Genomic DNA, 13,248 nt, shown 5'->3' with positions numbered 1-13,248 from the left:
GTTGAGTGACGAGGTGGACATGTTGAGGGACGAGATGGACATGTTGGGTGACGAGGTGGACATGTTGAGGGACGATGTGGACATGTTGAGGGACGATGTGGACATGTTGAGCGACGAGGTGGACATGTTGAGCGACGAGGTGGACATGGTGGACATGTTGAGCGACGAGGTGGACATGTTGAGCGACGAGTTGAGGGACGAGGTGGACATGTTGAGCGACGAGGTGGACATGTTGAGCGACGAGGTGGACATGTTGAGGGACGATGTGGACATGTTGAGGGATGAGGTGGACATGTTGAGAGACGAGGTGGACATGTTGAGCGACAATGTGGACATGTTGAGGGACGAGGTGGACATGGTGGACATGTTGAGGGACGAGGTGGACATGTTGAGCGACGAGGTGGACATGTTGAGCGACGAGGTGGACATGTTGAGGGACGAGGTGGACATGTTGAGCGACGAGGTGGACATGGTGGACATGTTGAGGGACAAGGTGGACATGTTGAGCGACGAGGTGGACATGTTGAGCGACGAGGTGGACATGTTGAGGGACGATGTGGACATGTTGAGCGACGAGGTGGACATGGTGGACATGTTGAGGGACGAGGTGGACATGTTGAGCGACGAGGTGGACATGTTGAGGGACGAGGTGGACATGTTGAGCGACGAGGTGGACATGGTGGACATGTTGAGGGACGAGGTGGACATGTTGAGCGACGAGGTGGACATGGTGGACATGTTGAGGGACAAGGTGGACATGTTGAGCGACGAGGTGGACATGTTGAGCGACGAGGTGGACATGTTGAGGGACGATGTGGACATGTTGAGCGACGAGGTGGACATGGTGGACATGTTGAGGGACGAGGTGGACATGTTGAGCGACGAGGTGGACATGTTGAGGGACGAGGTGGACATGTTGAGCGACGAGGTGGACATGGTGGACATGTTGAGGGACGAGGTGGACATGTTGAGCGACGAGGTGGACATGTTGAGCGACGAGGTGGACATGTTGAGGGACGAGGTGGACATGTTGAGGGACGAGGTGGACATGTTGAGCTTCTGGCCGCTTCGTCTTTCTAGAATCATGATAATAGAGTTTGACAGCAGCTGCTCTAGGTTTTCTTCAGCTGCTCTGGTTTCCACTCTGTTTGTTGGTGAAGGAGCAGCTGAGCTGTAAAGTGAAGCAGCCTGTTTACCGACCGCTCTACATCCCCTCTGCAGGCTCATGAACTTTGTGATGGAGGAGGATGACGATGAGATCCAAGCAGCTGAAATGTCGACTCAGCAGAAGGAAGAGAAAGAAACTGCTCTGCTCTTTTGAACTTCTCCTTTTTCCTCTTTCTGGTAAATCTGACCACTTTGGCTCATTTACCGTCGGTGTTTTGGACCTTTTTTCTGCTGCTTTGGCAGAGCAGCTTAAAGCCGTCAACAACCAACGAGGTCACGTCTCCCAAACTCAACTGAAATGGTGGCGTCTCAGGTCCCGGGCTGTCCTGGAGGGGGACACTGGCACGGCAGCCAGAAAGAATAAATCAGTCTGTTGCTGTCCCGGGGAACCGGTGCAGCCCGTTCTGAGTATAAATGATTAATTATAAAGACCGTCAGACAAGTAGTGGGCTGAATGAGGGAAGGTGGTAGACCAGGGGTTCTGACTTCCGGGCCTGGTGGGCCGGTGTCCTGCATGTTTTAGGTTCCTCCCAGTTGCTACACACCTGAACCCAATAAGACCTGGTTCCTTGTTCCAGACGATGACATCATCACCAGGTTTAGGTGTGCTGAAGCTGGGAGAGCTAGAAGGTGCAGGACACCGGCCCTCCAGGACCAGGACCAGGACTGAGAACCCCTGTGGTGGACAAACAAACAGGAACAGGAAGAACCAGCACCCTTCACCCAGAAGTCCTGAACATGGACCAAATCATGGATTATCATCCAGCTTGAGTTCCTTCAATGTGACTGACAACAACTAACTTACTGTTACTGAGACACGTCTTACTGACTAAAGGTTTTCAAGTGAATAAGTACGCCGCATAGTAAATACTTGTTCTGCACAAGTACATGGACAATAAGGTAGAGTCACAACTCCTTATTCTCCAGGGCGCCCTCTAGTGGCCCAACAAGAAAACAACAGTGTTTCCCTATAAACTGAACTTCTCTGAAACAAAACTATGAATAAAATATGAATTTTCACCTGCGATGCCGGTAATGCTTTGATTAGTAATGCTTTGATTAGTAATGCTTTGATTAGTAATGCTTTGATTAGTAACGCGTTGATTAGTAATGCTTTGATTAGTAACGTGTTGATTAGTAATGCTTTGATTAGTAATGCTTTGATTAGTAACGTGTTGATTAGTAATGTGTTGATTAGTAATGCTTTGATTAGTAACGCGTTGATTAGTAATGCTTTGATTAGTAACGCTTTGATTAGTAACGTGTTGATTTGTAACGTGTTGATTAGTAACGTGTTGATTAGTAACGTGTTGATTAGTAACGTGTTGATTAGTAATGCTTTGATTAGTAACGTGTTGATTAGTAACGTGTTGATTAGTAACGTGTTGATTAGTAACGTGTTGATTAGTAATGCTTTGATTAGTAACGTGTTGATTAGTAACGTGTTGATTAGTAATGTGTTGATTAGTAACACGTTGATTAGTAACGTGTTGATTAGTAACGTGTTGATTAGTAATGCTTTGATTAGTAACGTGTTGATTAGTAACGCGTTGATTAGTAACGTGTTGATTAGTAATGCTTTGATTAGTAACGTGTTGATTAGTAACGCGTTGATTAGTAACGTGTTGATTAGTAATGCTTTGATTAGTAACGTGTTGATTAGTAACGTGTTGATTAGTAATGTGTTGATTAGTAATGCTTTGATTAGTAATGTGTTGATTAGTAACGTGTTGATTAGTAATGTGTTGATTAGTAACGCGTTGATTAGTAACGTGTTGATTAGTAATGCTTTGATTAGTAATGCTTTGATTAGTAATGCTTTGATTAGTAACGTGTTGATTAGTAACGTGTTGATTAGTAATGTGTTGATTAGTAATGCTTTGATTAGTAATGCTTTGATTAGTAATGCTTTGATTAGTAACGTGTTGATTAGTAACATGTTGATTAGTAACGTGTTGATTAGTAATGCTTTGATTAGTAATGCTTTGATTAGTAATGCTTTGATTAGTAACGTGTTGATTAGTAACGTGTTGATTAGTAATGCTTTGATTAGTAATGTGTTGATTAGTAATGCTTTGATTAGTAATGTGTTGATTAGTAACGTGTTGATTAGTAACGTGTTGATTAGTAACGTGTTGATTAGTAACATGTTGATTAGTAACGTGTTGATTAGTAATGCTTTGATTAGTAACGTGTTGATTAGTAACATGTTGATTAGTAACGTGTTGATTAGTAACGTGTTGATTAGTAACGCGTTGATTAGTAATGTGTTGATTAGTAATGTGTTGATTAGTAATGCTTTGATTAGTAACGTGTTGATTAGTAACGTGTTGATTAGTAACATATTGATTAGTAACGTGTTGATTAGTAACGTGTTGATTAGTAACATGTTGATTAGTAACATGTTGATTAGTAACGTGTTGATTAGTAATGTGTTGATTAGTAACATATTGATTAGTAACGTGTTGATTAGTAACGTGTTGATTAGTAACGCGTTGATTAGTAACGTGTTGATTAGTAACGTGTTGATTAGTAACGTGTTGATTAGTAATGCTTTGATTAGTAACGTGTTGATTAGTAACGTGTTGATTAGTAATGTGTTGATTAGTAACATGTTGATTAGTAACGTGTTGATTAGTAACGCGTTGATTAGTAACGTGTTGATTAGTAACGTGTTGATTAGTAACATGTTGATTAGTAACGCGTTGATTAGTAACATGTTGATTAGTAACGTGTTGATTAGTAACGTGTTGATTAGTAACGCGTTGATTAGTAACGTGTTGATTAGTAACGTGTTGATTAGTAACGCGTTACATCTCACATGACCACTTTTTCGAGTAATCAAATACATTAATATTTCCAAACCAGTAATCAGATTAAAGTTACTTGTCCAAGTCACTGTGCATTAATATTGTAGGATTACTATAGTAGAGTTACAATTGTACATTTACTAGGGTAGAGTTACTATTGTAGGTTTACTATTGGAGTGTTACTATTGTAGGTTTACTACAGTAGATTTACTATTGTACATTTACTAGGGTAGAGTTACTATTGTAGGTTTACTATTGGAGTGTTACTATTGTAGAGTTACTATAGTAGAGTTACTATTGTACATTTACTAGGGTAGAGTTACTATTGTAGGTTTACTATTGGAGTGTTACTATTGTAGGTTTACTATTGGAGTGTTACTATTGTTGGGTTACTATTGTAGAGTTACTATTGTAGAGTTACTATTGTAGAGTTACTACTGTAGCGTTACTATTGTAGAGTTACTATTGTAGAGTTACTATTGTAGAGTTACTACTGTAGCGTTACTATTGTAGAGTTACTATTGTAGAGTTACTATTGTAGAGTTAATATTTTTGGATTACTATTGTAGAGTTACTACTGTAGCGTTACTATTGTAGAGTTACTATTGTAGAGTTACTATTGTAGAGTTAATATTGTTGGATTACTACTGTAGAGTTACTACTGTAGAGTTACTATTGTAGAGTTACTATTGTAGCTTCCAACAGGACGAGTTTCTTTTCAGTAAATCCTCTATAAATTAAACAGAACCGACTGCTCCTCCATTCTCCTCCAAACAGACACATCAGCACGTGCACGCTCTGCACGCTGACCTGACCCGCCCCCTCTCCACTCTCAGCCAATCACAGGGCAACTCGCTCTAACGGTGCGTTCAGGTGACACAAAAGAATGGGAAGAAACTACCGTCATCAATAAACCTTAACTGTGCAATAAATCAATCAATGAAAAACTTTAGTTCAGTCTTTAGTTCAGTAATCAGTAAAGTAACTAAGTTACTTTTAAGGGAGTAACTATCTGTAATCAGATTACTTTTTCAAGGTAACCGTGGCGACACTTGTTTTCACCTGAAACGCGGTGGTGTAAACGCTGCTTTTTGAATATATATTCAAGTCAGTTTCTAGTGTCTCAGATTTCCTACTTTATTCTCTCTTTCTTTCTCCGTTTTTTTCTTCTTCTTGTTTCGCCGTCGTCAGAAAAGCAGAACTTCCAACTCTGACAGAAGTTCAAGGTTTCGTCTGCGGCGGGACGCAGAGCTTCACTTCACTGGTTGGTAGATTGTAATTCTGCTCCGTCAGGTGAGTTTTAGGAATTCATTTTATTCATATTTAATAATAATTAATAAATAAAAAAGACTTTTTGTCATATTAATCTTTTTTTTATGTTAAAAGTATATTTGAAGTTGTATAAAATTTGGGAAACTTCTATTTCAGTTTTCTTGTTGCCGTCGTTTTGAATCATTTTTTCTTCATCATGTTTGATGTTCTTCTTGCTCTTTCTATCCTCGTAGTTCTTATTTTCATCGTCTTCCTCTCCATCTCGCCTCATATTTTCTTTTCCTCCTTTTCATCTCATCTCCTTCAGCCTTTCCACCATGACCCACCTTCATTTCTTCATCATTGGCGCTCTGCTCTCATTGGCTACTCCTCTGCTGGTTGCCATGGAAACCTGTCCAGCATCAGGAATGCCCGGGATTCCAGGTGTGTGTGTGTGTGTGTGTGTGTGTGTGTGTGTGTGTGTGTGTGTGTGTGTGTGTGTGTGTGTGTGTGTGTGTGTGTGTGTGTGTGTGTGTGTGTGTGTGTGTGTGTGTGTGTGTTTAGTCATTTGTGTGTGTGTGTGTGTGTGTGTGTGTGTGTGTGTGTGTGTGTGTGTGTGTGTGTGTGTGTGTGTGTGTGTGTGTGTGTGTGTGTGTGTGTGTGTGTGTGTGTGTGTGTGTGTGTGTGTGTGTGTGTGTGTGTGTGTGTGTGTGTGTTAGTCATTTGTGTGTGTGTGATGTGTTCAGGGATCCCCGGGCTTCCCGGCAGAGACGGTCGTGATGGAGTGAAAGGACAGAAAGGAGAAGCAGGTAAACAAAAACACACCTGAAGCACACCAGACTGAGAGTAGCACTGTGAAAGTAATCACATTACTGAAATGTGTGTAACTCACTACCTGGGCAGGTGCAGGAAGCCGCAGTGCCGTCGGCCCCCAGAAGGGGGAGAAGGGGGAGCTGGGGATGATGGGATATCCCGGGAAACGAGGCCCGATTGGAGAACCTGGAGAAGCTGGGGTTCCAGGAGTGGGCGGAGCTCCAGGAGAACCAGGAGACTCCGGGTAGGAAGTCGACGCCCACCTATTGCGTTGTTTCCCCCGTCACCCTCCAAGACTTCTGACTGTCTCTTCTTCTGTGGTGGTTTATCTTCAATCAGTTGGTCTCATCAACATTCTCAATTCAGCAATTATGAATTTAATCCCCTAACCCTAACCCTAACCCTAACCCTAACCCTAACCCTAACCCTAACCCTAACCCTGACCCTGACCCTAACCCTAACCCTAACCCTGACCCTGACCCTGACCCTGACCCTGACCCTGACCCTGACCCTGACCCTAACCCTAACCCTAACCCTAACCCTAACTCTAACCCTAACCCTAACCCTAACCTTAACCCTAACCCTGACCGCTCACCTCTGAGAACGAGAAATGAAGAAGAAAGAGCATCAGCTGGACCTTTGTCAGAATACAGTTGTTTGTCTCTCAGCTGTTTGTCTCTCAGCTGTTTGTCTCTCAGCTGTTTGTTTGTCTCTCAGCTGTTTGTCTCTCAGTTGTTTGTCTCTCAGCTGTTTGTCTCTCAGCTGTTTGTTTGTCTCTCAGCTGTTTGTCTCTCAGTTGTTTGTCTCTCAGCTGTTTGTTTGTCTCTCAGCTGTTTGTCTCTCAGCTGTTTGTCTCTCAGTTGTTTGTCTCTCAGCTGTTTGTCTCTCAGCTGTTTGTCTCTCAGCTGTTTGTTTGTCTCTCAGCTGTTTGTCTCTCAGTTGTTTGTCTCTCAGCTGTTTGTTTGTCTCTCAGCTGTTTGTCTCTCAGTTGTTTGTCTCTCAGCTGTTTGTTTGTCTCTCAGTTGTTTGTCTCTCAGCTGTTTGTTTGTCTCTCAGCTGTTTGTCTCTCAGCTGTTTGTCTCTCAGTTGTTTGTCTCTCAGCTGTTTGTCTCTCAGCTGTTTGTCTCTCAGCTGTTTGTTTGTCTCTCAGCTGTTTGTCTCTCAGTTGTTTGTCTCTCAGCTGTTTGTTTGTCTCTCAGCTGTTTGTCTCTCAGCTGTTTGTTTGTCTCTCAGCTGTTTGTCTCTCAGCTGTTTGTCTCTCAGTTGTTTGTCTCTCAGCTGTTTGTTTGTCTCTCAGCTGTTTGTCTCTCAGCTGTTTGTCTCTCAGCTGTTTGTCTCTCAGCTGCAGGTTTAACTCGGCGTGTCTTTTCAGGACGGTTGACGTCCACCAGGTGGCGGCCTTCAGTGTGGCCAGAGGAACCGACGACTATCCAGAGAAGAACAACGTCGTCCGGTTCACCAGCGTCATCACCAACATCCAGGACGACTACGACACGGAGACAGGCCACTTCAGGTGGGGACGCTGTCTGAACCCTCACCTGGAGGGGGAGTGGCCAGAGAGAAGGAGCATGAGGCCAAGCTTCACTCATTCTACCAAAACCTGACGAGTACTACAGAGTTTAACTAATGAAAACATCTTTTTAACATCTCATGGTTCATGACTACTTACAACCTATTCTGCTCGATACTAGAGCAACACTAGAATCAGCGAAATGAAAAGGCCTTGCTTTTGTTTTGTGTTTGGAAAATAGTGTCTGTTTACAGTGAAATGGCAGAAAGCAGCAGCTCTGGAGATAAAGTCCTCTTCAGCCCAACGTAAACTTCATTTAAATACAGTAGGTTTATAAACCACATTACAACAATCTGGCCTTTTTTTGAGATTGAGAGCGCCCCTAGTGGTGAAACATTATAATACATTCAAACACCTAGAGAATAGAGCGCCCCTAGTGGTGAAACATTATAGTACATTTAAACACCTAGAGAATAGAGCGCCCCTAGTGGTGAAACATTATAATACATTCAAACACCTAGAGAATAGAGCGCCCCTAGTGGTGAAACATTATAGTACATTTAAACACCTAGAGAATAGAGCCCCCTAGTGGTGAAACATTATTGTACATTCAAACACCTAGAGAATAGAGCGCCCCTAGTGGTGAAACATTATCGTACATTTAAACACCTAGAGAATAGAGCGCCCCTAGTGGTGAAACATTATCGTACATTTAAACACCTAGAGAATAGAGCGCCCCTAGTGGTAAAACATTATAATACATTTAAACACCTAGAGAATAGAGCGCCCCTAGTGGTAAAACATTATAATACATTTAAACACCTAGAGAATAGAGCGCCCCTAGTGGTGAAACATTATAATACATTTAAACAGCTAGTGAACAGACACTTATTAAGACTTTTTATCAACATACTAGTAAACAAATACAAGCTTCATTAGTCTCTTTTTGTAAATGAATGTTTTGTTGCTGGTTTAGTGGAAATGACAGTTAATCTGAGTTTAGTGAAAACAAAAGGAATATCAGGTTTATTTTCGACCAACACATCAAATTATCTTTCAAAGTATTTTAGAATTCTTTAAACTTTAACAAAACTGAGCGCATTTGATAAATTCTGAACACTTTTCTGTTTCTGTGAATATAAAAATATCTAAGATGGAGAAAGTTGAACGTGCAGCTTTTATACAAATTTCTCCTTTCAGAGGGCGAATTAGAGAATTAACAGAGTTAATAATCAGACTTGTCTTCATGTCAACATCTGGCAGAAACACAAAACAAACCAGAAGTGACTTTCAGCCAATCAGTGAGCAGCTCTGGAGGTTTTAAAGTCTTTTATTTGTCAGTCACTCATATTGATCAGTGGTTGGTGAGATTGCTACTAAGCCCCGCCTCCTCGAGGCGGCTTTGTGCAGCGCCCCAGGCTGCTCACACACACACACACACACACACACACACACGCACACACGCACGCACGCACGCACGCACGCACGCACGCACGCACGCACGCACGCACGCACGCACGCACGCACGCACGCACGCACGCACGCACACACACGCACACGCACACACACACACACACACACGCACGCACGCACGCACGCACGCACACACGCACACACGCACACACACACACTAGAGAGAGAGAAATCAAGAATTTTCAGAAAGTTGCTTTTTCCCTGTTTACATGAAAACGGAATTGAAATGTTTTCTAAAACTTCCACCTTGGGAGTTCGACCACCACTGTGGTGAAAACCAACACCCAACGAACGTTTAACGCTTTGACTTATAAAGATTTCTATGTAAAGTTCATTTCCTCAGTGGATCGACGTGTAAAAGGGTGTAATGGTTTGTTGCTCTACAGATGTCGGGTCCCAGGAACATACTACTTTGTGTTTCACGCCACGTTGGATGATCGTCTCTGTGTGCTGATGAAACTGGACCACACGCTGCTGACGCAGTTCTGCGATCATCGCAAAACCAGGAGACAGGTGACAGCAGAAAACACGAGACATGGACACAGCGAGGGGACAGACGGTGGTTCAGGTCCGGTCATGGCAGAAAGAACTCAGGGACCTGAGCTGGTTAGGAACCCTCCTCCACTTGTTCCACATGTGGGGTTCCACAGGGCTCTGTATTGGAGGCCCTGCTGTTATTCAGTTCATGCTGAGGCCTCATGAACACATTCAAGTAAGAACAACACAGTTTTATTGTTCTAAACTTCAGGACCACTGATGACAGAACTTTGTGAAAATATCTTCCAGAGTGTTTTCTACATGTTCTCTGTGTTGAAATGCTGGACCTAGTACTGACTGCGTACTGACTGCGTACTGACTGCGTACTGACCGCGTACTGACTGCGTACTGACCGCGTACTGACCGCGTACTGACCGCGTACTGACCGCGTACTGACCGCGTACTGACCGCGTACTGACCGCGTACTGACCGCGTACTGACTGCGTACTGACCGCGTACTGACTGCGTACTGACCGCGTACTGACCGCGTACTGACCGCGTACTGACTGCGTACTGACTGCGTACTGTGGTTGTAGTAAATAGTTTTTCAGCACGTGTGAATGGAGGATTCAGAGTTTAATGATCCATCCCTCCATCCCTCCATCCCTCCATCCATCCCTCCATCCATCCATCCATCCATCTCCTCCCTCTTCTCCGTTCCCGGGTGGTGGTGGTGTCAGTCTGAGCACCGTCACCCAGATCACATTGCCCCATTAAGAACCTTCCTGCAGGTGGAGAGCCCACAGGAAGGTAGAGAGCCCACAGGAAGGTGGAGAGCCCTCAGGAAGGTGGAGAGCCCACAGGAAGGTGGAGAGCCCTCAGGAAGGTGGAGAGCCCACAGGAAGGTGGAGAGCCCTCAGGAAGGTGGAGAGCCCACAGGATGGTGGAGAGCCCACAGGAAGGTGGAGAGCCCACAGGAAGGTGGAGAGCCCACAGGAAGGTGGAGAGCCCTCAGGAAGGTGGAGAGCCCACAGGAAGGTGGAGAGCCCTCAGGAAGGTGGTGAGCCCTCAGGAAGGTGGAGAGCCCACAGGAAGGTGGAGAGCCCTCAGGAAGGTGGAGAGCCCACAGGAAGGTGGAGAGCCCTCAGGAAGGTGGAGAGCCCACAGGAAGGTGGCGCTCCATCTTTAGCCCATTACATGAACACACCACCGACTTGTGTCATGCAAACTACAGTATTTTTTAGGTTCACGCTACTTCCTTGTGTGTATTAATTGTTTTTCTGAGCATCACCAACCATGAAGCAGTTTTTCACTCAAGTATTGACGTGTAAACTGGAGTTCTAACTTCCACGACGATGCTGATGACAGTCCGATATATTTACCACTGTGACTTCCTGGCTCCTGATTATTTGCCCCAGTATCACTGAGGAAGAAGGTTAGTTAGTTGAATGGTGATCCTGTCCACGACCTCGGGGTTAGGGTTAGGGTTAGGGTTAGGGTTAGGGTTAGGGTTAGGGTTAGGGTTAGGGTTAGGGTTAGGGTTAGGGTTAGGGTTAGGGTTAGGGTTAGGGTTAGGGTTAGGGTTAGCAACAGGTTAGGGTTAGGGTTAGGGTTAGCAACAGGTTAGGGTTAGGGTTAGGGTTAGGGTTAGGGTTAGGGTTAGGGTTAGGGTTAGCAACAGGTATATTCTGCATATGATGAAAAGGCAAAAGAAGAAAAGTCATTGATTCATTATTCTCTCTACTTCTATTTAATCTAAGAATGTCAGTAGTTTATTATCTGTGACCTCCATTCATTCCAGACATGCAAACAAAAGGCCACATTTTCCTCAGCATGTCTTGAAGGAACATCCTCCTTTCCTCCAGGTTCCGTCTCGGTTCTCCGTCCCAGTGAGCTTCGCTCTGTGTTTTTCTCCAGGTTCCGTCTCGGTTCTCCGTCCCAGTGAGCTTCGCTCTGTGTTTTCCTCCAGGTTCCGTCTCGGTTCTCCGTCCCAGTGAGCTTCGCTCTGTGTTTTCCTCCAGGTTCCGTCTCGGTTCTCCGTCCCAGTGAGCTTCGCTCTGTGTTTTTCTCCAGGTTCCGTCTCGGTTCTCCGTCCCAGTGAGCTTCGCTCTGTGTTTTCCTCCAGGTTCCGTCTCGGTTCTCCGTCCCAGTGAGCTTCGCTCTGTGTTTTCCTCCAGGTTCCGTCTCGGTTCTCCGTCCCAGTGAGCTTCGCTCTGTGTTTTCCTCCAGGTTCCGTCTCGGTTCTCCGTCCCAGTGAATTTCGCTCTGTGTTTTCCTCCAGGTTCCGTCTCGGTTCTCCGTCCCAGTGAGCTTCGCTCTGTGTTTTCCTCCAGGTTCCGTCTCGGTTCTCCGTCCCAGTGAGCTTCGCTCTGTGTTTTCCTCAGGTGACGGCGGGCAGCATGGCGGTTTATCTGTCCAAGGATCAGGAGGTGTGGCTGGAGACCAAAGACTACAGGGGGATGAGAGGGGGGCTGCAGGGCTACAGCATCTTCTCCGGCTTCCTGCTTCACACTCACTGAACCAGAACCAGGGAGATTCTATCCCCTGGTTCACAGCCGGCCCTTCACCCACCCCTTTACCTCCTCCTCCTCCTCCTCCTCCTCCTCCTCCTCCTCCTCCTCCAGACCAGCTGATCTAATCCTGGACACACCTGGAGCTTCCTTTCTAACATTGATTCACCTTTATTGGATGTTTAGCATTGTGCACCTAGAACCGGTTAGGGTTCTGGACTCCAGAAGAGTCGTATTCAGGCTACTTTTAGTAAATCACACTTCATAGCGCTGGACCATAGTCCTCTGTACTTTATCAAGTTGGGGAAAGTAATGTGTACTCTTTTACACATCGTCAAGGAGACGGGGTGTTTTCTCCCATCCATTCTCAAACGGTTCCACTGTCAGCCACAGTCCAACACTTTGGGTTTCCAGTGTCTGTGAACATGGTTGTGGTGTAACCGGGCCTGAGACACATTCTGAAGACATGAGACATTAGGTACGTGCTTCTTTTGTCAAATTCTAATCAAAAACAAATGTTACATAATGAGGGAAGTTTTCTGACTTTGAAAAGCATCAAAATTTACAAGAAACTTTTAAAGTTAAAATGTTGTATTTGTTAAGTACTAAAGCTTCTAATAAAGGAACAGATATGATCACCTCAGCTAGTTTTACTCTTTCGTTTCTCCCTGAAACTTTTCAGTCTTTTTTTAACTACTTTTGCTAACTTTGCAATAATTTCTCTCCATAAAAATCGAGAACTGAGACTTTGAATAAAGACAAATATAAAGGGGAAGTAAGTCTGTGTGTCTTTCTTTCCAAACGTCACCGAGTTGGACTCTGTTGGGTTTATTATTTCAGATGTGAACGAGACAGAACCTTCACACTCAGGCTGTATATTAAGTCTTTATCAGGTTGGGTTAGTACTTTTCTCAATTACTAAAAAATAAGACGAACAAGGAGTTTATAACAGAATGAAATAGTTTCCCTGAAGGTTCAAGCAGAGAATTAATGAGAACAGAAACGTAAAGGGCCACAAACATGTTGGATTCACTCTCTCTCTCACTCTTTCTCAAAGTCTTGTCTTTTTGTCTTTTTTAAAAGTGTTTCAGTGGCTTTACACTGCAGAGGTGGGATTTAGGTTTTTATTTGTTAAAGTGGTAACACGATATAAAACACATCCCATAGTAACACTGACACTCTGGTGTTCCTGTAAACCTGTTTCTTCTCAATGCACCACCTTGTTCTCACTGTAGAA

At 44.3% G+C, this 13,248-nt stretch overlaps 1 protein-coding gene across 1 annotated transcript; it reads left to right on the top strand.

The window, feature by feature from the left end:
- The first annotated feature begins 4,911 nt into the window (after window positions 1-4,911).
- c1qc (complement component 1, q subcomponent, C chain) lies at window positions 4,912-12,784 on the top strand. Its single transcript, XM_080460704.1, has 8 exons — window positions 4,912-5,013; window positions 5,169-5,270; window positions 5,557-5,672; window positions 5,975-6,037; window positions 6,132-6,285; window positions 7,414-7,554; window positions 9,411-9,537; window positions 11,886-12,784. The coding sequence occupies exons 3-8, from the start codon at window positions 5,567-5,569 to the stop codon at window positions 12,018-12,020; spliced, it is 726 nt and encodes a 241-aa protein (XP_080316830.1). The 5' UTR covers window positions 4,912-5,013; window positions 5,169-5,270; window positions 5,557-5,566; the 3' UTR covers window positions 12,021-12,784.
- The last annotated feature ends 464 nt before the right edge of the window (window positions 12,785-13,248 follow it).

Source organism: Lipophrys pholis, assembly GCF_963383615.2.
Source record: "Lipophrys pholis genome assembly, chromosome: 4".
Lineage (NCBI taxonomy): Eukaryota > Metazoa > Chordata > Actinopteri > Blenniiformes > Blenniidae > Lipophrys > Lipophrys pholis.
The sequence above is the reverse complement of the archived record's forward strand: the minus strand, read 5'-3'. Positions and strand labels throughout refer to the sequence as shown.

What these genes read in the sequence shown, in the direction of transcription:
- c1qc (XM_080460704.1), top strand. Translation starts at nt 5,567, where the DNA reads ATGACCCACCTTCATTTCTTCATCATTGGCGCTCTGCTCTCATTGGCT. An exon ending in AGGACAGAAAGGAGAAGCAG is followed by an intron (nt 6,038 to 6,131) that starts GTAAACAAAAAC and finishes CTACCTGGGCAG; the next exon opens with GTGCAGGAAGCCGCAGTGCC. An exon ending in ACGGAGACAGGCCACTTCAG is followed by an intron (nt 7,555 to 9,410) that starts GTGGGGACGCTG and finishes GTTGCTCTACAG; the next exon opens with ATGTCGGGTCCCAGGAACAT.